Raw genomic sequence first — 26,436 nt, forward strand, 5'->3', positions numbered from 1 at the left:
ATTCTCAATACAATTGGATATTGATCTTTCACAAAACATGCATCCTTTATTCAGAAGCATTAAGAAATACAAGGACTTTATGCCTTTTGTATAAGATGACTAATAGGTTTGAGAAGCATATGTTTTATACTGTGTTGCTATCCTGTTGCTACAAGTTCTGTTCCAACACGTTACTAGCAACACTTGGTCTGGAATAAATGTTTTCATAGGTATTAATCTTTTTTTTATTTATTGGTTAAATGGTTGGGTTTTTTATTCTTGGGTTTGAAAATGTATGTCCTTTGACTATTTCGGAACCTATAAGTTGCCCATAAAGTATTTCAAATACAAGGAACATAAACACATTTGAAAAGAACTATAAATATTTTTTGAAAGAATTAATAGATTTAATAGATTCAATACATCAAAAAAATACAAGGGTGTTTTAAGTTACGTATGTAAATCAACCACCCGTGTAGGGAACTATGAATATAAAACCCGTGAGTGAACAACATCATAGTTTAGTGCTGTAAACATGAAGGTTCTCTTGGGTTTAACAGTTCTTGTTGCCTTTTGTCAAGTGTTTGCCAGTGGAACTACGTCAAAAAGAGGTAATTTTTAATAACATTAACAAATTCACAAAATTTTAATTGGTCAAGAAATGAAATTTTATCTTGAATTATTCAATGTCTTATGAGCACACACTTTTAAACTTTTTTTCGACCTTACAGTTGCATTCATTTTGCGTGTTTTACTCTTATACCAAGCAATTTTAAAAGTGCCAATCTTTGTAAGAATTAGGCATTGGGTGAAACATGGTATGAAAAGAAAACCATTTCGAAACTTTGATTTGACTATTTGCGCCATCGGAATTAAGGAAATATGACTAAATTTTTCTTATCGATTGAGTAACATGAGTATAATTTCATTAAAAATACACTGACAATGAACACTGCAAGGGCAGATAACTCTCATTTTTCTAACATTTTTGTCTTATTACGAATTATGAAGCAGTGGAATAGTTTGTAATGCTAAATGTCAAACGTTTGTTACAATTTGGATTTGTAACTACTCTTTACCCAAATAATAAACACATGAACTCGCAATGTTATGTCTTTTTGTGATCATTGAAAATCTATTTTAAAAAATAAAATGAAAAAAGAAAATCAACAAAACGTGCTTTTGATGATAAGGTTAACATTAATTCGAAGTAAAAAATATTTTAAGCCTTTAAGAGTATAGCAAATCTCTATTCGAATTCTTTCATTTCTATACTTTTGGTTTTGAGAACTTGTTTCATTTTTTTTTATATTTTAGATCTTTCTTTGTATTTGATTTTAATGCTGCTAATGAGAGGTTACTCCTTTAAAACACGTGTACGGCATATCAAAACTTGCAATATGATATGATTGGTATTTTTGTATACTTTTATTTCTTGACTTCCATTGAAATGGACAAAAAGTTAATGACACTTCTCTTTTCGTTGCATATTTTATGCATTATTATGCTTGTATAAATGGTATTTAACGCATTTTTTAATATGATAGACAGATGATCTTTTACTAAGTTATAAAAAAACTCTTTTTACATCATAAGAAAACAACCAAAAAATTCATTATACATTCATGAGTGAGTGATATAATAAATAAAACATAGGTGGTATAACTTTGTCCGCCTTTTCTCACTATCCTAAAACACTGAAATAGATGGCAATACCATAAATTTTAACAATTGATGAGGAAGTAATTAATTAGTCTCAATTTAATACATATATCAAAAGGGTATCTGCCTAATTATATCATAAAATAAGAATACAATGTCTTTCAATCCAATACTGATGTACAGAATTTTACCTTTTCGATTATCTCCTGATCCCCAAAGTTCACATCCATATAATAAAATAGGTTTGACTACTTTATCGAAGAGTTTTAATTTGACAGTCAATAGATAAGTTATGTAGTCTACCTTTCTTTAATATATCATACAGTGTACTGGTACCCTTTTCACGTTAATTTTCTTCGCCTTTGAGAAGCTATTTTATTTAGACAACGTTATTCCAAGATAGTTCAATTCATTGACAATATTGTAGTCATTCATTTTATCATTTATTGTGGACATAAAGTACTCGAAGATATTAAACAACGCAGCGGTCAAATTTGCTTGACTTAAATAATAGCAGATATTGTTAGCGAAATTCTTAACTCTTTAAACACATAATCTGCATTAGTACCACATGGTAGACTCTGTTTTTCGTATAGATATTTTTTGCAAAATAAGTTATAAGAATTTTAATATACCACTATTTGTAACGCGAGTACAATAAAATTACTTTTAAAGAAAAGAAATATCGTCGTATTAAAATAACGATTAACATATAGCAGTTTTCAATATTTCAAAAATTTGTTTTCTGTACTTTTATTATTTCTTACTTTGTTGATGTTGTTGTGTCTTTTTGTATGCATGTTTGGGATTGTATTTTTTTATATTAAAAATTAAGTAAAAAAATCATGGAAATTAAAATGTCGCTAACCCTCTTCTCTTATTAAAATAACCTGGCCAAAGGCCATGTGAGTTATTGCCATGACTTGGCGTCCATCGTCGTCGTCGTCGTCAACATTTTTTCAAAACTCTTCTCTAATAAAAATACATGACCAATTTGAACTAAACTTGCTATGAATGTTATTTATGGCATTCTGCGTAGAACTAATGTGTGGATTTGATCTGTCGAAAAACTGTTACTCTGTTACTTAAAATAGACCATGGAGTCGGTCAGAAATTTTTCACATGTATCTGCATTCTGACATGGGTGAACGCTTTAGGGCTTTCTATTTGTGGTCAAATTTTCGTGTATATTTATTAAACCATGTTGGAGTTGTTGCCCTTTTTCTATGTTTTTTGCTACTTTTAACATTATTACTTTAAAAATCTCTCCTTTAAAACTACATGGTCAATTTTAACCAGACTTGGTATGAATGTTTCTTAGGGTATTCTGCATAGAACTAATGTGGGGATTTTTTATCTGTCGAAGAATTTGGCTGCCTTTACTACAAAATAGTGCATAGGGGTCAGACAGAAGGTTTTATCTCCAAAATGTAAGGTTTAGCCAAATTCTGACCTGGGCAAAGATCTATCAGTAGGAAAATGTTCGTTTTAATCTGTTTTTGCAAAAACTATGTTGAAATAATTGCCCCTTTTCGACGTGTTTTCCCTATTTTTAATGTTATTTGTTTCAAAAATCTTCTCCTCTGTAACTATCAGACCGATTAGAACCAAACTTATTAAAAATATTTCTAAGGGTGTTCTGCATAGATCTGATGTCGGGATTTTTTAGAAGGTATCTTGAAAACTATAATAGATAGAAAAATAAACTGTCAATTGACGAAATGGATATTATGATATGCCTACATGCATAGGATTAAAGATGTCGGACGACTCCTTGTTATAGTAATTGCCCTTGAAATGGGGAAAATGATGTTTTAGCAGTTTGCAGCCAATATCTTGAAAATATAATAGATAGGAAAAAGTTTCAATGTTTCAATTGATGAAATGATCATAATTGTAAGTCCTACCAAAGTCTTCTTTTGAGTAAAAATCGCGGGACAACCCTTGAAAGGACAAATTTAACCAGGTTGGCGATTCAGGCTCCTGGGAGGCTCTAGTTCAGTTACCAAAAATGTTGTCCAGACAGATGGGGTGGTGCGGGTTCGTTATTTATCTTAAACGAAAGTGCTTTGAAAAATACTTTGGGTGAATAGAAGTTAATCAGTCAAATTTTTGCATGATACTCTATGGTATACCAATGTAAAACAGCTCATCAGTCCGTCAGTCCGTCAGTGAATATGCGATGCGAATTACACATAAACTGTATGAAGAATTATAAATAGTTTTATGTTGTTGTTGTTTTTTTTTTGTTTTTTTTTTGGTCGATTGATTGAACTGAACGGAACGGGAATGTCATGTGATTTGGCATAGATGTATATTTGATATTGTCTACAGGTTTTTAGATTTGGATAGACAAAGAATAGTCTTGGGAACAATAACAAAAGGTAAAGTACGAAAAAAAATAATAAAATAAAACATTCACTGAGGGCACCGTCAGGTCTTTATCTAAGTAGGTTTATGTGTTTCTTTGTTTCAATTACCAGTGCTAAATCCTGAATAAAATTTCATTATTATTATTTCCCGGATCATGTTATGGCGATATATTTTCGATTCCTTCCGTTTTTTCTTACAAATATATATCTCTTCTGTTTTTTTTTTATTTAAAGATAGCAAAAGATGTCTTAAAATTACATAGTTGGTATGTACTATGAAATACAGATCAGTTTTGAGTTTAAGTATGCTCCAAATTAGTTCCCATAATATTCTTTTTAACCAACGTGGAGAAGTGACATTTAATATCCCATGAAATGTCCTATTTTGAATTCCAAAACTTTTGAAGGATACAATTTTATAAATATACTTAATGTAATGTTTTCATTAGATTTATTAAAACATACAGACATCAAATTGTTCAAGCTATAACGACGTAACTTGCTTCAGCACGTTTTCTTTAGTTTTCGTTTAACTAAATGTAAGCAATTAAACATTAATATTCTTTTCCTCAATTATCAGTTTAAATTCTAAAGAAATTCATCGAAACGAAGAAAGCAATTAGGTCGACTGTTAAAAATGTCCTTCGTCAGGTCTTTTCTTTTAAACAACATTTTTTGCCACTTTTAATATAGGGTTTAATGGAATAGCTATTGTGTAGCTCCATTTTATGGTTAAAATATACATTTATGGTATATCGTTATCGGCACATCAAAGGTGATTATACTCAATTGGAAATATTCACTTGATACTTCGAAAAAAACTATTTAAGTAATAAAAGATTTAATACTCGACATGAGTGTCTTACATTTTAATTAACTAAATCAGAGTCTTCCATAATTGTGTTAACAAATAACAGAAATGGTGATGTCCCTCTTGTTTAATACCTCCATTTTATAGATATCCTCATCAAGAATATTATATTGTCAAGTGCACTACCGAGTCCCTTTCCAAACTGTTTTGTCAGATAACGACTGACAAACGATCCGTTGAATGATTGTAATATTGCAATGCGAAATGTGATATTAATCGGAAAAATGTATAATGAATTTAAAAGTAACTTGTGTAAGTAGCATTCACTATTGATATATCTATTCTCCATAACGCTATTTAACATGTGCAGCTTAAACAAAAGACTAGACATTTTAATTTAACGCCACTATTCCTACAAATGACATGATAAAGAAGTGTATATGTACGTATCTTGGCAAAAGCCAGCCACGAGTGAACTTAATCACAAACTAATATCAAATATACAAATGAATGTTAATTATCGTGTTGCATTCTATAAATGGTAATGTTTTTTTCTTTAATTGGGGGACAAGTTTTTCAACAGAAAGTAGACATCTTATGGTCTTTACTTTTATCGGACTTTATCCATAGGTAACCTCAATGCAATGTTAAGGTGGCACAAGTTCCTTAATTTCTGCTTCCACAATATGAAAAATGTTTTGACAAAAGAGCTTAAAATTACATTGAAATACACCACAGAAGGAGGAATATTACCATCTATACTCGTCGACAAACTCAACGATTTTGTCTTTCCAATTTCAACGATCTTTTGCTATGTACACTTTAGTTGTATATATAAGTTGCACCTGCAAATGAACTATTTTTCACCCAGCTTAAATGTCTTTGTTTAGTTTAATGACCATTATATTGATTTTCTGGATAAGGTTCAAACACTAGGGTGATACATGAAGTTGCCCTTGTACGCCAGCAATGTATTAGTACTATAGGACCTTTTCCAAACCCCTTCAAAACGTAATCGGTTCGACAAAGTGGCTTGGATGGAACCATAGAGTGTTTCAATATCCAGCCCCTTGAACTTGTTCGATTTATATTTTTTTTTTCGCCTTTTTTTTTCTTTTTTTGCTAAAAAGAAAAAAAAGACAGAAATTTAAAAAAATGTAGCCGATGATCAGTTCTAATTTGATGGATTCGTGTAATTTAAAGTGTTAGTTGGGAAATTGGTAACAAAAAATTTAAAAAGATCGTCGCGGAAATGGTAATAAAAAATGAAGAAAAAAATCGTAGTAAAGGACTACTCATTCATTCAAAGAGAATGTGCCAGTTGTGGAATATATTCCACGATGTAATCTAGTAATCACAACGTAACTGACCAAATTTGTATTATGATTTGTATTTTCTTTAGAACCAAGCTTTATTAATTAAGTATAGCTATAATAAAGTGTCTCTAAATTAATGTGTTTCAGAAAAGTTAATTCATCAAAGACTGCAATCTCTGATCAAACAACTTCGGGATTTAACGGAAGAAGGTGCTAAAGAGGTAAGAATATTGAACTTTATTCAAAACTACATACCCAGAAAAAAATATATAACGATAACTTATAAATATAAATATTTTCTGAATCTTGTTACCATTAAATTTTGATAAAGTAAGGAACTAATGGTTCCTTTTTAATTGCATAAACAATATATTCTATAACTTAGGACATTCTAATGAAAACTTTGGTCCAAATATTTTAATGTTAAGGAAATAAGTGCTACATAAACAAATAGCGAGTGCCGGAAATGATGAAAATTGACTGCGATCGACACCCTTTCAAAATAATAAATGGCTACATTTTTACTTTAATATATTACGTTGCAGCATTACTTTAGATTGGTATTACTATTGGTCCGCTGTATATTTTAGGAAAGTTTGTTTGAAAGGGCCAAAGGCGAAGACAACAACAAAGGCAAGAGTTCTAACAGTGGAAAGGGTAATAACAATGGAAATGGTAAAAATAAGGGTAAAGCCAAGGGACATGCAGAACAAAACATTAAAGATATAGATAATGAGGTATGTGTGTTCCATTTTTAATTCATGTATCTCCCTTTTTAGCTCACCTGGCCGTCGTCGTCGTCCGTCGTCGTTAACAATTTTTCAAAACTCTTCTCCTCTGAAACTACTCGACCAATTTAAACCAAACTTGGTACGAATGTCCCATGGGGTATCATGCGTAGAACTCACATGGGGAGTTTTGATCCGTCGAAAAACATGGCCGCCGTTACTACAAATAGAACGTAGGGGTCAGACAGTAAATTTTCGCATATATCTCCTAAACCGTTAGGTTTAGCCAAATTCTGATGGAGTAAACGTGTTTAGTATGATGAGATCTATCTGTGGTCAAATTTTCTGTTGGATATGTTAAGCCATTTTGGACTTATTGCCCTTTTTTGATGGTTTTTTTTTTGCTATTTTGAATGTTATTTCTATCAAAAATCTTCTCCTCTGACACCACGTGACCAATTGGAACCAAACTTGGTATGAATGTTTCTTGGGGTATCGTGCATAGAATTGATGTTTAGTATGATGAGATCTATCTGTGGTCAAATTTTCTGTTGGATATGTTAAGCCATTTTGGATTTATTGCCCTTTTTGATGTTTTTTTTGCTATTTTGAATGTTATTTCTATCAAAAATCTTCTCCTCTGACACCACGTGACCAATTGGAACCAAACTTGGTATGAATGTTTCTTGGGGTATCGTGCATAGAATTGATGTGAGGATTATTGATCCCTTGCAAAACATTGCCACCGTTACTAAAAATAGAACATAGGGGTCATACAGTAGTTTTTTCGCATTTATCTCCAAAACTGTTAGGTTTAGCCCATTCTGACATACAATAAAGTGTTTAGCATGATGAGATCTATCTGTGGTCAAAATTTGGTTAAAATCTGTTGACCCATGTTTGAGTTATTCCCCTTTTTGGACGTTTTTTTTTTCTCTTTATGATGTTATTTCTTTTTAAAAAATCTTCTCCTCAGAAACTGCTCTACAGAATTCAATGAAAGTTGACATTTATGTTTTATAGGGTATCCTTAACGAAATAACAGATTTTTGATCGCTGAAAAAAAAACATGGCTGCCGTTTCTTAAAAAAGAACAATGGGGTCAGACAGCAGATTTTTGCATACATCTCCAAATCTGTTATGTTTAGCCAATAGTTTTCAATTGCTGAAATGATCTTTATTATAAGGCTTGCAAATATGTCCAATGAATCAAATGGAGTCAAAATTATCTGTCAATTCCTTGTTAGAATTATTGCCCTTAAAAGGCAAAAATTTAACCAGATGAGCGATTCAGGCTCCTGGGAGCCTCTTATTTCAAACCCATTATTATTAAGATAAAGGATGCGACTCCACATTGTACAAAGTGTGTATATTTGTAAGAGTGTTGTTATGAAATAAGGAAATCGTATTGGTTACAATTTAATTCAATACAGCTTATTCTAGTAGGTCTAGAGTCTATATAATGACATTATATACTTAATTTTACGGCATGATTGAAAAATTACAAAACGTTTACCGGTTTTGTGCTAATTAAAACTATTTTATTACTTTTATTACTTTTTCTTTTTCCCTGGATTACATTCTTTTGAGTTCCGCCAGAAGCTTGGTTCCCTGATTATTCCTGCAATACATAATTGCATATTTTTTCCCGACGTGGTTTATTATTCTCATTCAGTACATTTGATAACATAAAATCATAGATAAAAAATGCATATTTAAGCTACTTCAGGTAATAGGGACGATATTCACTTTCTTATCAGGCAAATGGGCTTATAGGAGGCATATATGTGGCGATGTACAAGTAAATGGTGTTATTTATTTTAACGAAACATTAGAATTCATTAATTATAGGTTTACAGGTTTGCAGACTTTGTGAGCCCGTTATACCTATATACACACTTCATTTTTTGAATAGTATGATAAGATTTCTATATATAGCTACAATAGATAGAGTTTGAACATTAAAATAGTTTCTGCATATTAAAGTCATCCTTACATTTCATCATTTAAGCGTAGATTTGTACCGTTTTGTTCACTATGTCATAGTTTTCCTCCTTGCATCACGGAAGTGACATGTTATTAGCATCTCCATGGATGTTTCTAGATAACGCCTATCTTACCGTTACACTTCGACTATGCTCCCAGTTTTCTGTTCAGTACGGGTTGTTCATTTAATCAAAGAATCAATTGTTTGGCTTATAAAAATTCAAGAAACAATGTAAATGGCTAATAACGGCCACAGCTCACTGCAAGAGAGGAATTGACAAGATAGGGAAACAGAATGCCAAACGCAGGGGTATACGGACAACTCTGTGCACCATTGGTAAACAATGGATGCTCATATTCCTCAAGGTACCTTGAGAGAACGAGGGACACGATTTTCCAGTACGCCAGCCCATACCATTTGTCACCCCATGGTAGCAACCACTTTTTTCATTTAATATTTATAAAAACATGGGAGTGAGTTTATTATTTATTTTGATTATTTATTTGTATTTAGAATACCCTGGCCAAATTCAATCTGGTGATCAGAAAAGAACCGACCACTCATGGAGGCATGAGATGGTCTAGACCAACTTCCAACGGTAAAGCGTAGGAAAGTTTTATTGATATGACCCGACGTACAATTAAGGAAAGGATAGTGTCCCCTTATCTTGCCAGATTCCGCCAAATGGGCGTGTCTATACACGTTCAAATATCTACCCCCCCCCCCCCGCGGCCCTACCGCTTCAAATAATAAATCATTTATATTCCTTTCAACATTTGATAACATATATTAACGAATGTGACAATCCTAAGGGAATGAACGAACATCGGGTGAGGATAAAAAGGTTTCCAAAGCACCTTCAAAGTTGTTTAGAAGTACGTCATTTCCGAGATCGGTCAAGTGAACCCCATCAAACCGGTAGAGGTCGATCTCAGATGCTCTAATATTCGGGTGTCTTATCTCGGCAAGGCCCTCAGTTAAATAGAAATTTTTTTTTTCAGTGTTTATGCGTTTTCGGACCTTCTCTAAGCGAGTGCCACTTTTTGTTGCGCTATGCCAGTACCGTCTCATCAGAAGTTCACTCCAAATGACTCTGGTATTAGGAAATAATAATTTAAATCTAAGGGTGTCTGTTTTGATATCATCTATTATATCAGAACAAGGCCGTAAACCAATATCATTAGACCCAAGGTGTATTACGATCATAGCGGGAAGTGGATATTTCTCTCCAGCACGCGAGACTGTGGCCGACAACTCACTCCATTTCATTCCTCTTTCCCCGAACCATCTAACAACATATCCTAGCCTTTGCAGTCCAAGGTGGATCCCCCCAGTGCGAGAGTCAGCTCGTCTACGGGCCCAATAAACAATCGATGAGCCAAAAATCCAAACAGATTTTGAACCTAAAAATTAGGAAATTGTAATAAAAATAAATCAGTCAGAAGTACATGTAAACTCGCAAAACAGATCGAATTTAAAGACGAATATATCTCTCAAAACAACTAGATTTCCAGCGACCCAATTTTTTAATTGCCTCGTCGTCTATGCCCTCTTTAGCTAGATCGGACGCACGGCCTATTCTGAAAGAATGTGAGCGAATGTGTAATGCTATCTCGCAAAACTTTAGAGATTTCTCCAGCATAGCACAAAACTGATATTTTGTCAAAGGCTTGCCGTTAAAATGAACAAAAGTTTTGATGTGGTGTTTCAAAAAATATGGCAGCGTTAGACGTAAATATAAAATCGGGATACATCCGGAACGGATTCCGGTTTAACGTTGTGAAAGAACAGATTAATTTCTCTTTTATTAAATTGGTTTACCTTTTACTTAGATAAACCCGATTATACGTGCTATTTTTGGTCATTTTGTGTTTCTAGTCGTTATCATTGGATTATGATCTTTTTTTTTATTACCGTCTGATTTCTGGTTCCCTTGATTTCCTAATGCTGAGGAGTTGGAACACTAAGCACACTTTCTTGCCGAGACTACACAGACTTTGTGTATTGCGCTAGAATTCTAATAGGCTTCTGGAGAAGGGTAATGTTGCTACAAGATTGAAGTCATCACTACAGAAGTTTTATGGTGGTCATCATAAACTCGTGGATCGTTACGGTGTATCCATCTGCGTGGAGTCCGAGTTGCTCATTTGCTTTTGTTAGTTTGTATATATGATTTTAGTTACTTCATGTTCTTTGTTGTGTATGTCTGTTTTCCATGTCTGGTCTTTGTCCCTGGATTACATTCTTTTGATTACCGCTATAACCTTGGTTCCCTTGATTACTCCTTCTAAGTATAAAAATGTTCGTCGTGAGAATGAGGTTTTAGATTACTCTGTACATTAGAAATGATATGATGTATTTTTATTCAGACATTGGGACCGAAATCAAACAACCTTGAACTTTTCGACAGCATGATAGTATTGAAGGATAGGAAGAAAATTAAGGTAATCGATAATTGTGACATCTATAAGATTTTTTTTTTTTTTTTTTTTATTTTAGGAAAGTACGGATTGGAGGCTAAATCAGACTTACCTTTTATGACGGTGCATATGCTTGTGGAAAATATGAAATTTGCCTTTCATTTATTCATGTCGTTTGTTTTTAATAAAACTATAATCTAAAAACATTGAAAGAGTACAAATATATGTAACACTATAGCAGTATTCGGTTTTTGTGTTTCAATTAAACATATATTCCCTGTTCCAGCCGAAAGATCTTCCCATCCAGGAAAGTCCTTTTGTAAAAGCTTTAAAGGATGAGCCAATAAAGCTTACAAATGAACAAGAAGTAGAATTAGGTCTGAAATCAGAATCGGTAAGTGCAGTAAAATGGTATGTTATACGATTCTTGTTTGTAATATACTGGTAAACTAGGAAGTATGGAAGAAAAAATATTTTGTACTCTACAAGTATTTCCACAAATATCTTATTAAATTCATTTGCTTTAGACTGGAGGTGACGTGCTCATCTAGAATGCGGGGGTCTTGGCGCGATTTCCGGCAAACTCGCACCAAAGACTTTAAAATGGGTAATCAGCGATTTTCCGCAAGTCACGTGGCATATAAAAGATAGAGCTACGGCTAGTAAGGTTAGTAAAGTCAGTATAATGTGTCAAAGTAGGTTGACATGCTTACCGGCATTCTTTATTTCTGTGAGCTAGCAAAGTAAAACTCAGTGCTTGAATTTTACAAAGCAAAGCTTTTCGACTGATCCTATTTTCCAGTACTAAAATGCATGTTATATATGGTATAAAACCACTATTGATCATTAGATTGTTTAATTGAAAAACATTTAACAAAATCGATTACAGTATAATAATAGACAATATATATTCCACGGCGCAAAAAAAAACTAATTATTAACATTGTGATTATTTGTCGGAACTTTTCTTTAAGTTTACCATAACTCTTTTTAGATTGAAGAGAAACGAGGCAAGGGGATTTTTAGGAGGGGTTTTACAAGTCGTGGCCTGTGGGAGAAGGGTATTGTACCCTATGTCATCGATGAGTCATTGAGTAAGTAATCTCTATGATTTTATGCATTAAATTAGTAATCGTAAAAATATTCCAGAAATAACCCTTGCAAAGACAACAAAAAATCACCAAAATGCGAAAATGAATCACGACATCTAATCCCGAAATATTTGTTATATATTTGCTGTTACTACATTTTGCTGTGGTCACATGTCGTTGGTTATCGTTTTAGATGATACTGATGCTTTGTCAGTCATTAACAGTGCCATTGAGGTATACAACGAATTAACGTGTGTGCGGTGGATGCCACGTAGTGAATCACAAACACTTGTTAGTCATCAGACATTTGTTCGAATTTACAGCGGGAGGTAGGTACTTTAATATCTGCCTACACAACATCAGTTAGAACTAAAAGTCAGGGCTTAATAGAAAGCTGATCGTCTACTTAATTTTGGTAAAAGGCAAGAAAGTCATTCACATATCACGCATAAGTCGACAAAATTTTCTCCGTACTGATAAATTAATACTGTTTATTACGACATATTTCATGATAAAGCAGTATTCAGATCCATGAATATTTTGTTCTGCATACATATATTTTTAGAAATGCGTAAATTTATTTATTTCGCGTACTTGCTAAGATGTCGAAAATAGTTACAGTACTTATAATGTTATTCGGCATTTTTACTCTTGGCATCTTTTGAAGAAGTGAAATCACATTTTACATCTATTTTTTATTGGAAATCAATACACTTTAATGTTTTTTTCAGCTGTAGCAGAATAAAATGTACACCAATATCCGAATAGCATCATATAAATTTTATTTCCTGACCGATAGATAGGTCTTCCCTAAGCTAGCACAGGCTTTTTGTTTACACGACTGTACTATATCTTTTAGTAAAAATGCTTAAAATGTCGAACAAAATCACATCTTAAAATGCGTATGATTCTAATCTGATTAGCATATGCCTTTTTTGTGCATTATGATTGGTTGTTCGCGTGAAACTAGTCCTCCAGATTTTTATTAGTTTTGTGAGTGAGTGGTTCGATTTTTCACATCTATATATTCGGGAAAACAGTGTTTAAGCCTATGATGAAACACGTCAGTCCAATGACATGCCATGGTATCAGGTGCTTTTTTAACCATCATGTCTTAACATTAGCCGAATGGTTAAGACAACGAACTTCAAACCGAAAAAACACTGGATCGAAATTATGGTCAACAGAAATTATAAAACTACCATATTAAGAGAACTTAACTTTTCAATCTGAATGTGATAGATATTGTATATAAAACGATCTTCAATGACATTTTTGTATACATGTATATATTTGCATAAATGTTATGCTTGCCTGTCCTCCTTTTTCATATTTCTCCTAATGCCTAGGACCAATTCTAAAGTGTTTGTATGCAGCTTCTTCCTTATATATTGATATAAAATCAATACCGTAATTGAAAAAGGTACATGTTGTACTATGTACATGATTATAGATCGGAATTCAAGACAAAAAAATCTTTAGTCGAAACGTAAAAAAAAGTTGAAATTTCGGTCTTGTAAATACTCTATAAAATGACATACTGGTACCCTAAATGATATAGTACGGTCACTTATATGTTCTATACAAAAGTTAAAAAAAAAACAGACTTATATCTGAACATATCCTATTTCACACTACAATCGAAGGTTTTACCTTTGATAAGATTAAATCCAATAATTTTTGCTGTTTTTCGCGGCAAATTTCACGTGCATTTTGGCCTAGTTTCACGTGACAACATGCTTAAACCTACAATTTTGTAGCTTATGAAGTTTGGATATATTGGCTTTGTAATCAGCCTAAGTTTGCACTGTCTGCCTGTTAAATTATTGACGAAATTGTGAACAATTAAACACAGAATGGTAAAGAGTAAACATTAGCAGTAAAAATTTAATAAAATGCTTTGAGAATTTCGATTGAGTGTAGGAAGTTCTTATTTCTTTGCACATTCTTTTATAACTTTTGACGAAGATATGTTTTACTGTCTTTAAAGTCTCAACTGAACAAATAACTTCAATTTGAAATTTCAATTTTCACTTCATCCAAGTGTTTAAAGAAATCACAATATTTTCTATGTTCAATGAATTTTTTTTTTCGAAACATTGTTAAATTTTCCTTTAAACTGGGGTTTCGCTTATGATAGCTACAGTCGATGGCTACGGCTGCGGTAGCACGAGAACCTCGTCGGCCTGAGACGGGAAGCTTTCCCTAAGATAGCCTTGCCTGTACGAGTCTCGTATGCTACCAGGCTATCTTAGGGGAAGCTTCCCGGCTCAGGCCGACGATGCTGTCGTGCTACGGCAGCCGTAGCCTTGCACGTACGAGTCTCGTACGCTACCATGCTATCTTAGGGGAAGCTTCCCGTCTCAGGCCTAGTCTAGTCTCATATCTAGTTATTATTTACAACTTCCTAGGTCTACTAGGACGTAAGACCAGAATTGACCGTAGATAATTGACATATCTATCGGTAAAGATCTACTAGGACTTAAGTCCAAACCCTACTGTAGATGAGTGACATATCTATCGGTAAAGCTTCTCTAACCTATCCTCCTTCTCTTTCTTCTTAAACTGCAACTGCTTTATGTAACTACAGTGTACGACGCCTATAACATTAGGCTTATGATCTTTGGACATCTAGACTGTATTAAGTGATAAAAAATGTTCAATTAATGTATTACTATTTCAGCGGGTGCTGGTCTTACATTGGTAGAGCATTTAATGGTGAACAACTGATGAGTATAAAAAGTCCAGGCTGTTTATCTGTTAGTATCTTAAGTAGAGTTTACATTTGTACGAAGTGGTGTATGTATGGAGTATAAAGATCTGTTAGAAACCAGAAATATTGTATACTTACTTATGTATAGTTATTCACGTGAGTGTTGAATTTTCTTAAATATGATAAAAGTTTAGAATATAATAGTAATACATATTTTTTAAAATGTAGTACTTTTACTTTTTGTTTAACATTAAAAGGCTATTGAAAACCATATCATGAAGCACTGACTTGTCACGTGATATCTTATTCATTGAGCATTTTGTAACTTGTTGATTTAGGTAGGAATTGCCCTCCACGAGATGCTGCATGCATTAGGCCAATTCCATGAACAAAGCCGAACTGATAGAGATCAACATGTATATATTTCTGAAAGTAAACTTGAGAATGGAAATTACGGAAAGTCAAACACAAGGGATTATAACCCTTACGATTACCAGTCAGTTATGCATTACTCTTTTAGCGTAAGTTTCGTAATGTTGATGACATGATAAATAAAGTTGTGTTCATTTTGCATTATAGTATATGTTGAATGTATCATCAGTAGGAATATAAACCTTTTTATTACATTCTCATTTAGTTCCTACTTGAAATTCTTATATTTCCTTTACAACCTTATCCGGTGATATATTGGATCTGTACATAACTTATAGATTGGTAAACAGTCATGACTTTTTACCATTTAGAATGGATTTGAGCCTTTACAACCAGAGCTGAGGTTCCTTGGTTCCTATGGTTCTGGATTTACATTCTACGATGTTGCTGATATTACAGATGCCTATAGATGTACAGGTAAAAAATTATTGTGACCAATATGGGCCTTAACGCTGCTTTACTTTAAAATTAGCGGGAGTGTTAAACATATTTCCTTGTTGAGAAAAAAACTTGCTGACATCTTGTTGTACATAAATTCCCAGTTCTTGCTTTACACTAAGTTGTTCATTCAAGAAGAAGGAGCAGCTTTATTCATTAAAAGAAATGTGTTCTGTTTATTTATTTCTAGATCACTGTATAGATCCTCCAAAGTGTAAAAATGGAGCATTCCTAAATCACAGATGTGAATGTTATTGTCCTTATGGTTTGACTGGAACAACGTGTGACGAAGTTATCAATGCTGATGGTATGTTCTTTTTTTGAAAAAAAAACTTTGCAAAATCGAAATGAAAACAGCTTGTTTCCATTTTACAAAGTACAAAATATAACAAACAGTTTTCATTAGAATCAACACTAACAAATATGAAAGAAAAATCCAATAATTCATTTCTTATATCATCCAATCGAGGTGACAGGAAACTCTTAGTTATCAAATATCAGATTTATCAGACTTACATATAATGAACAATATTTTTCTTAAAATCATCATATTTTTTTTATTGATATATCATATAAAATCTTTGTTTATTGAAGTTTGTGGTGGAATAATAGACCTTTCACCAGGCGATGATGTGACCATAACTTCACCAAACTACCCAAAGAACTACGACGTAGACAAAATATGTGTTTGGTTACTCAGGGTAAATAAAGTACATTATACTCCTTATAGCTACTACTGATGCCTATCTAATTTTCGGGAACTAAGAAACTTCCTTTTATGAATTTCACAAGAATTAATCAACATTGTCAAGAGAATTGTAGAGAAATGACATCTACATGCAATCTGTTTTTTTTATATGAAAATCATTCTCGATATGCAAAAATTTTGATTTGTTTTCTTTTTAAAGGCTCCCCCCACCAAGCATGTAAAGATTCATTCAGATGTTTTTCATTTACCATACAATACAGTGGACAACAGATGTTATCATTGGTTGGAAGTGAGATACAATCTAGTCGGACAACAAGGGGTTAGGTATGTTATCATTGTTCGGAAATTATATGCAATTTAGTTTTAGAATAACGTGTGTGTTGTACCATTGGACTGTTAAGGATTAAGTTTGCTATCATTGGTTGTGAATTGGAAGCAATTTCGTCTGAGATAAGATATGCTATTATGGGTGGGCAATACGTTTAAATATAACATGCCAACAAGACCTTTGGAAAGGTATCATTGGTTGTACGATCGGGCAACAAAGCATTTTGTAGGTATTAGTTATATTTTAAGACAGCACTGTGCATTTTGTTTGTTGATATTACACTATTATCGGGATAAAGTTGTCGGCAGTAGCTATGTTGTGTGTCTGCATCCTAGCAAGGATTTGATATTATGTTTTTCGTTATAACGACCCATTTTCATAAACATTTTGATGAGCATTCTCTTCACGGTATTTTAGCAATATTCTGGCAAAAAGTAAAGCCGAAAGTGACATATATTCTGTTATATTTTTAACCCATAGTAGTTTCAAGACACTTTCATTCCTATACTGTTCGTTCAATACTTTATGTTGTGAGCTAATTTTATTTACTTATTATATTGAAAACGATGTATCCACATATGAGAGAAAAAAAAACGAATAAGTATTGAACTAATAATCAGTTACAAATATCAGCAAAACCCAACCATAAGTTTCACTTTTATTGTCAAAATATTTTGCTTGATTTCCATTCATACTATGTTTTGATCAAAGATTTGACTGTAGTTTGGTTTTTTTCTTGATATTTTTTTTGTTTTTTATTTGTTTGTTTGTTTGTTTTTGTTTTTTATTTGTTTGTTGTTTTTTTTTTTGTTTGTTGTTTTTTTGTTTTGTTTTTTCTTTTCTTTTTTTGCTTTGTGAGGTATGTAGATTGTTTTTTTTTAACGAAAGTGTGTATTTAGGAAATTTTTTTTTAAACGAAATATTATATATATTTAGGGTATGTGGAGATTCTTCTGGTGACGAATGGATCACATCATCGTGGGGCGAGAAGAACATAATGATGTTGATTATGGACAGTGAATTTGGAAAACTGCACAGTCCTGAATTAGGATTTTCTCTGCGTGCATCAACGGCAAATGATGGTAATACATTTCTACCTACAAAATGATATAAATTGGAACTTGTTTGTATGAGTAAAGTAAACACATGTAATATATGTTTTGGTCTCGTATATGTACAACTGTCTCTACGTTTTACCACCAATAGTATTATAATAGTTTATTTGCTGTTAAAGTTAGTAAAAAGTATTACAAACATCATTTCTAGGTTGTATACCAAACCCGTGTGTTTATGGTGAATGTAAAGACTGTGGAAACCAGGATTATAAATGTGAATGTGATCCTGGAATTGATGGACGTAACTGTAACCAAATCATGGGTATGGATTAATATAGAAATAATTATGTTGTTTATGTAGACAACACATTTAGCAATTCCTTTGAGGAAAACTTCTTTGAATATGTAAGAAAGCAAAACATAAATGCATTTTCATATTCGAAAACAGTTTATGAATAATTTTGTTTTTGTTTTTTGTTTTAGTTTTGCTAAAGTAATACTCTTAGAAACTTTGCTCAAACACTGCTAATAATATATTGCAGAATGTTATAAACTTAAATTACACATGTAAATTTAAAAAAAAAGGCCTGACATCTCGGAAGGCACAAGTAAAAACAGATTCCTGCCTAGTTATTAGTTACTGCAAGTAGCATAAGATATTTTGTAACTAATAACTGCCGTTGAAATATTTTGGTATTTTTACACAATATTTTAGGGGCAAGCGCAGTGACCTGCACGTTTGAAAAGAGCAGCAGATGTTTCTTAATGAATGTTGGAAATGATGACTTTGATTGGAATATATACTCAGTACGTAATGACGTCATTGAAAAGTTCTATAGCATCCACAACATTAATATCATTTTCTAAAAATAAGTGTTATTTCTTTGACAATACCGGGAACAATGAGTTCACTACACCCAAAGATAAAATTATTCAACACTTAAGATCCATATCGTCCACAAAAAAAAAAAACAAAAAAAAACAAAAGAAAAACAAATACAAAACACTCCCCCCGACACACACACACACACACACACTAAAAAAACAAAAAAAAAAACAATATTTCTTTTTAATAACAAACGTTATTGGTGATTCTTTTTCCCCTCAAATTACCATTCATATGGAACAAGGTTGCAGGACAAACAAATTTACACTAAAATAGCATAATATCCAAGCAAACTCAAAATAAATTTATATCTGAACTTAATCCTGAACTTTTTTTAAAAAAATTATAAATTGGAATAATTTGTACAACATATTATAATACCAGGGTCCAACACGATCTGATTACACAGGACCTGTTAAAGCCTATAGTGGAGAAAATTATATGTATGCTGAAGCATCAGCACCAAGGTTAGAAGGCGACAAAGCGATACTTCAATCTGACCTAACATTTCCAGGTAAATAGTGGAATTGCACTTGTAACTTACGAGCCATGTGAACAGAAAACCTAACAAAACTGTGCCTACCTAATTATTCCAATATTAACGAACTTTTTACATGTCGAGTGTCAATTAGATTTTAATAATAGGAGAATTTTCTTATACTAAAACAAAGCTAATCGTGTTCTAGACGAATGTTCTGTTACCAAAAAGATCATAATTAAGTTTTTGCTTGAGCATTTAAACGTTATTAGGATAATCAGTTTTTATTTGTTTTATTGCAGCCGACGATAGATGTTTATCTTTCTTTTATAACATGCATGGAGCTGGTATAGGTTCTTTAGCAGTTATCTCTGGAAATGACACGATTTGGTCTAAAGACGGGGATCAGGGCTTTGGTTGGCGCTGGGCCCAAATCAATCTTCCATCAACTTCGAACTTGCAGGTATGTATAGTCTTTAAATCATTAAAATGCATGCAAGGTAATGAATATTCAGGTTAAATAAATCGAACTCAGACAAGGACTTAGTGTGGAAAGGATAATGCAGTCCACGTCCAAAGTGAAAAAAAAAGTATTTCCATTTTATTTGATATATAATTGAATATTAAGACTTGGCTTTATTCGATACGGCTATAATTAAGGTTTTTCATTTTTTTGTCATTTTTAGATTAAATTAGAGGCTACACGCGGAAGCGACTGGGAGGGAGATATTGGAATTGACGATATTGAACTGTCGCCTGGTCTATGTGGTAAGATTTAACTTTCTTAAATTGTTTAAATAGTTTGTTGTCCTCTTCCTATCATTTAAAAACTAGTAAATGTTGATTTTTTACCCATCTGATACAAACATTATCAAAACTAAATGTGTAAATTTATTTGTAATTTGTTGTAGATAGCTAAACTATGTTCAGTTTAAGAATGGGACATTTTATTTTTTTATATTTTTGCATGTTACTTTTTGAAACAGAAAATCTAGCTGAAGCGAGTGAGTGCTTTACTGACGCGATTGGAAAAGAATATAGAGGACAAATAAATTATACTAAAGGCGGTCTCCCTTGTCAAAGATGGGATTCCAATTCCCCAACATTTCATTATTATCACGAATATGATAGTGAGGAAAACTATTGTCGTAACATAAGAGGGGACGAACCAGCTCCTTGGTGCTACACTACATACGAGGGAATACGGTGGGATTTCTGTGATATTCCCCATTGTGGTAAGCTCATCTGTTTGTAATTTCTGTCATAACAGGTCCACACTTCAAAAAATAATTGTTTCCTCTCTCCCGACTCAACATCACAGAAAAGGGTAGGTAGGTGGGCTACAAATGTTTTTCTTCAAAAGTATATGATACATTTGGATAAATAAATTACAAGAAAAAAATAATAATTATAAGAGGAAAAGGCAATAAAAACATTTGGATGGGGATCATATTCAGTGGAGAAACAAATGAGTTGTATTTTTGGACCATTCATTTTCAAGTTTTCCCTTTTTTTCCAAGTTTTTAGACATTTAAAGTATAAAGAAGTAACTCACACATTAGATATACTGGTTAAATTTGATTCTTTGAAATGAAGGCCATGTGAGCCATTGTCATCATTTGGCGTCCGTTGTCGTCGTCGTTAACAATTTTTCAAAACTCTTCTACTCTGACACTACTTTACTAATTGCAGCCAAACCTGGTATGAATGTTTCTTGTGGTATCCTTAATAGAACTAATGTGGCCGCAGTTACTGATAATAAAACATAGGGGTCAGACAGTAGTTTTTCCTATACATCCCCAAAACTGTTAGGTTTAGCCAAATTCTGATAGGAAGAAACGTGTCCAATTTTCATTTTAATCTGTTGAGCCATGCTTGAGTTATTGCGCTTTGTTGATGTTTTTTGCTTTTTCAATGTTATTTCTTTCCAAAATTTCCACTGACACCATTTGACCAATTTGAAGCAAACTTGGTTTGAATGTTTCTTGGGGTTATCCTGCATGGAACTGATGTGGGGATTTTTGTTCCGTCGAAAAACATTGCCGCGGTTACTAAAAATAGAACATAGTGGTCAGACATTATTTTTCCCATATATCTCCAAAATTCTTTCAGTTGCTGAAATGGTCCTAATTTGAGGCCCATACAAGTCTTGCAGGAATCAAATTTGTCAGGCGACTCCTTGTTATTGCTCTTGAAAGGTGGAAAATTATGGGGTTTTTTTTTGTTGTTTTTGTTTTTGTTTTAATTTTTCAGTATTCAGTCAATATCTTGTAAACTATAATAGATAGAAAGAAAACCTTCGATGGCTGAAATGATCCTTTTGATAAGTCCTACCAAAGTCTTCTTGAGTCAAAATTGTTGGACAACTCTTTTTTAATTTATTGCTATTGAAAGGCACAATTTACCCAGGTGAGCGATTCAACCTATATGATTCGTTGTGTTACTTTTCTGTATAAAACTGTGCTCTCAGCATGTTACTTTTTATACCAATGAATATTTGTATGCAAAAATTGATATAATGTATGGGGTTTCATATTAAAAACTTTGTGCAGTTAAGAAAAATCATGCAATAATTTTTGCATTAACAGAAGTCGAGATGTGTTCTAGATCTAAAAATGGCTATGACTATATCGGCGAAAAAGATGTTACAATACAAGGCGAGGAATGTAAAGATAATACAAAATGTAGGTCATCTGGAAATGATGCCAGACCATGGTGTTATACAAATAACCCATTACTGGAATGGGACGCCTGTATTGTACCGCAATGTCGTGAGTATACAAGAATAAAGGCATTTTAGGCATCTTTTTGGTGTGTTTAACTGGACTGTAACATCAATTTAGTAAAGAATTGACATTTTTAAAACTGTATGTTATATGTTTGTAGACACTATAGAGATTATCCATTAACATTAGAATATATTTGGGGCATAGGTTGCCTTTCTCAATTCTTAAACATTATATATATATATATATATGTATTCAAGGCCATTGATTAAATTTTTTATGTTACCAGATAGGAGAGTGGTGGTATCAATTATCAATTTAGTGTGCATTGCTCACAGATTTTTTTTTTTTTTGTTTTACATAAAAATGATTTTAAAAAAAGTTTATGTTGTGAAGTGGCTCAAATTAAATGTAAATAAAAATAATAAATAAGTGTACAATAGCACGTTTAAAAGGTAAAAAGGAACTACATACAAATAAAATATATATAAAAAACGTAAGTATTTCAAAGAATGTGGGACACAAAATTTTCGTGCTTACGGCCTTCGTCAGGGGGAAAATTAACAAAATTAACAAAAAGAAACTGACAACTGCCAACCCATAACAAGAGACAAGATGTCCTTCAAAATTTATCTTGATCATTGTGAGATCCATCAAGTTCAAGAAGAAAAAATACAAAGTGGTAAGTTAGCTGACGAAAACACAATTGAAAACCGGGTTATGGTGACTTAATGATGCAGGTTTTGACATTCATTCCAAAGGGGTTGGTAGCCCCAAGAAAGCTGATGATACGTTGTTCTATGAACTTTTGTTGTTTTTCGCCTAAACATGTTTCCAAAAGGAGAGTTACTTTCATGTCATCGACACTGTGGCTTACTTCCCGAAAATTTTCACCGACTGGAAAATCTTGCAGTTGGTGACGTTTTGCTTGTGTTATTTTTCAAAATGATCACCCAACCTCTGATAGGTCTCGCCCACGTAAACCATATTGCAGGGTTTGCAAACCACGGCGTAAATGACGTTTTCTTAGGTGAACCCATCATTTAAGTGAAGGACATTGGCTGGCCGGTTTAGTTTAGGTCACATTTCAAGTTGAAAGATTGAGCACTGAACACATTTTTATTTTTTTTTTTTATACATTTAGCCTACTGGTTTAACAGGCTACAATACTCTTGTAATGTTGTATTGCTCATTATTCAGTCACAGCCCCACATCAGTGCAAACACACCAAAAAGGGGGTTGAATACTTTGGAAGTATCAATGTGACAGAATCCGGTAAAACCTGTCAGCGATGGGATAAACAATCTCCAATTATACATAAATACTGGTACCTTGACGACCAAGAAAATTATTGTCGAAACCCAGATAACTCAGCCAGACCATGGTGTTATCCAGATGACCCTAATGCATCAGGAAAAGAATACTGTAACATTCCATATTGCGGTAAGAATTGAAAACAAACAATTACATATATTAATTTGTTTCATCTTATGCAGTCCACTGCATATGACGTTATAGAAAGTTTACTTATACTGTAGTATTGGATAGTATGACATCTGTCAATGTATTCTTGATGAGGACCGTGGGAATTCTAAAGTTTTAAGTGCAAGAAACACACGTCGAGAGCGATACAAGCAGTCAATAGTAGCATTCGACTTACTATTTTAGATATAAAAACTCGATGCGCTGCAACCTTTAAGAATTATTTAAAATATAATGTGTGAATTTATTATTATATTTATAAACTTATTCATGTTTCATTTAAATAAAAAAAGTTGACTAATACAGGAGGCAACGTAGATTTATTGATAAAATAAATCATATGTTTATACGTTTTAGAGGAATTGGGATGTTCGTCTAATCCATGTTTATTTGGTTCTACGTGTGAGAACACTGACAATGGTGGACATATTTGTCTGTGTATATCTGGATATACTGGGTCCAACTGTGCAACGAGAATACAAGGTAATATTATAATCTGAAAAGAAAAAAAAACATGGTTTCAACTCATTGGTTCTGCAGTGTTTCCAATTTGTTTGCAGTATAATGATGTCTCGACCATCGTTTTCGTTTTCAGAGATGTATTATTTACCCGGTATATTATGATATTTCGTTTGGGATGTGTTTATATATTTCGTTTTGTGAACATGAAGTTGAAAACGAATATAATTAACATAATTGGTAAAAAACAATCCAGCTACTGCGATGTTTTGTATATATATTTCCATCGATTATGTTTCGAAAAATGTGTGATTTTAAAGACAATTGGAAACTCTTTAAAAAGTTGAAACAAATTAAGGTCGAGAATAAAATCATAGTGATTCAAAACTTGGTTTCATGGTTTGTTTCTTTTGATTGGTCATTTCTCGTGTTGAGCTGTGTATTCCCAAATTCCTGTGTATAAGTTATGTAACGCATTTTGGAATATTCATGGTTGTGTCTAGCACATGCAAGACACAATATCAGCTGGTTTAAATTTAATTTTGACTTCATTATGCTGCGGAGCTAATCAATTTCAAATAATTTTTAACACAAATTGTTGTATAATTTTGGATATTCAAATAACAAAGAAACATGTTTTTAACATACATTATTTTACAGATAACCAGAATCCGGAAGATTGTCGAAGATCAGTCATTGGTTACGAATACAATGGTCAAATAAATATAACGATCAGTGGTCGTACTTGTCAGGAATGGGCGCTAGATACTCCTCACGCGCATGGATTTAATAGTTTACCAGAAAACTATTGTCGTAACCCTGACAAAGAACCAGCACCATGGTGTTATACAACTGATTACAGTAAACGTTGGGAGATTTGTGAGGTGCCATTCTGTTGTAAGTGTAAAAATCAGTGATCAGTCGCTGATTACAATTACGTATGAAACTTCTACATGTGTCCGTTATGAAACAAAAATATGGATCAATAGGGCTTAAAACAATAATGATTTACCATTAAATTTCATGCTTCAGTGTTTGTTTTACAAATGTGTAATTAAATAGAATAAGACAAACATTGATGAACTCATATAAAAGAGAACAAAAGTCAAAAGTCCTAAAATATTGAGTAGTGGGTCTATGCACACTGCTATGTTATGTGATGTCCACTTTTCTCTCAAAAGGAACCGACGTGACATAAGCGGGTATATAATGGGTGGTAATAACAATTCCCCGACTTGCCAGATACATTTTTTGTCTCTTTTTTGTTACTCTTTCAAGTGGCTGTATGATTATCCTTGTTCAAATTGCCCAAAAAAATCGTTTTGGCATTGTGATACCTTGCACGGAGCGAATTGTTCCGTAATTATAAATACTAGCATAATTGAATTTTTTATACATTCTGAAGTGTTGTTATATTTTTTTTTTTATAAAAATACGTTTTTTACTAGCCTTATAGTTTACATTTTTATGCGTTATTTTTGTACTTTGTGCATTTTTGTTTTTGTTTAAGTTATGTTTTCTACCATTTTGGGGAAGGGATGGGTGCGGTCGATTTATATAAATAGTTAAAATCATTTGTTTTTTTTCTTTTCAATTGAAAAAGCCTCCCCTGCACGAGAATGCTTAGTTACAGCGAATGGTCTGGAATATTTTGGATCAGTCCGTCGCACACGTGGGGGGCTTCAGTGTCAAAGATGGGCCGATCAGATTCCCCATGTGCACAGCTATGGATACATAAGTGACCAGGATGACTATTGTAGAAATCCATACGGACATGAACCCTTACCTTGGTGTTACACTACTGATCCAGACATCAGATGGGATTTCTGTGACATTCCTAGTTGTTAGTATTTCTTTTCAATTCAACAAATGACGAAACTAGATGATGAATTCTTGATATTTCCATAATCATGCTGCATTTTTTTTTTGTATACTTTTTGTAGTTACTTAAAAACTGTATTTGTTCAAGTACAGAATTCGAATTAAAATCTTTGTTATATTATACTGCCTTACTTTCAATTCAGCTTCTTCGGTATTTGAAATGTGTAAACATACACACTGTCCGATGACACAATCAACGTCGTAAAATATCAGATATTTAAAAGCACCTGTTACACACGGAGACACGACTGCTTCAGGGTAACCATCCAAAAACCTAACTACACTAAGAATAACATAATGGGGCATGAAAAATCTTTGCTATAAAATTTTAATTTGAACAAAATGGCTTAGCGCGGGTTTTTATTTTCTAAACTTCCTAAACTTCACAAGAATCCATACAAACAACGTTTCATAGCTGAATCTGCCAGATGTACCACCAAACCTCTTTCAAAACTTTTAACTTCTATACTCGCAACTGTCAAA

The 26,436-nt window shown here is 32.9% G+C and overlaps 1 protein-coding gene across 1 annotated transcript; it reads left to right on the forward strand.

Moving 5' to 3' along the window:
* The first annotated feature begins 441 nt into the window (after positions 1 to 441).
* On the forward strand, positions 442 to 26,074 carry LOC148622401 (uncharacterized). The gene is made up of 25 exons (XM_088572292.1): positions 442 to 590; positions 6,288 to 6,361; positions 6,731 to 6,877; positions 11,225 to 11,299; positions 11,562 to 11,669; positions 12,270 to 12,369; positions 12,560 to 12,695; positions 15,050 to 15,125; positions 15,418 to 15,600; positions 15,823 to 15,928; positions 16,140 to 16,256; positions 16,544 to 16,650; positions 16,858 to 16,982; positions 17,923 to 18,068; positions 18,253 to 18,363; positions 18,757 to 18,848; positions 19,312 to 19,441; positions 19,708 to 19,868; positions 20,092 to 20,173; positions 20,392 to 20,640; positions 21,994 to 22,176; positions 23,332 to 23,574; positions 23,971 to 24,096; positions 24,733 to 24,969; positions 25,676 to 26,074. Exons 1-25 carry the CDS (start codon positions 515 to 517, stop codon positions 25,918 to 25,920), a joined length of 3,435 nt encoding a protein of 1,144 aa, XP_088428418.1. The 5' UTR covers positions 442 to 514; the 3' UTR covers positions 25,921 to 26,074.
* Positions 26,075 to 26,436: the final 362 nt, after the last annotated feature.

This window comes from Perna viridis, chromosome 3, assembly GCF_037379345.1.
Source record: "Perna viridis isolate PV_CMFRI_1.1 ecotype Kerala chromosome 3, ASM3737934v1, whole genome shotgun sequence".
NCBI classification, from domain to species: Eukaryota; Metazoa; Mollusca; class Bivalvia; order Mytilida; family Mytilidae; genus Perna; species Perna viridis.

Excerpts from the sequence above, each read along its gene's own strand:
- LOC148622401 (XM_088572292.1), top strand. The coding sequence starts at position 515 with ATGAAGGTTCTCTTGGGTTTAACAGTTCTTGTTGCCTTTTGTCAAGTG. Across the intron at positions 6,878-11,224 it reads TTAAAGATATAGATAATGAG|ACATTGGGACCGAAATCAAA; the intron begins GTATGTGTGTTC and ends ATTTTTATTCAG. Across the intron at positions 19,869-20,091 it reads CATCAACTTCGAACTTGCAG|ATTAAATTAGAGGCTACACG; the intron begins GTATGTATAGTC and ends TGTCATTTTTAG.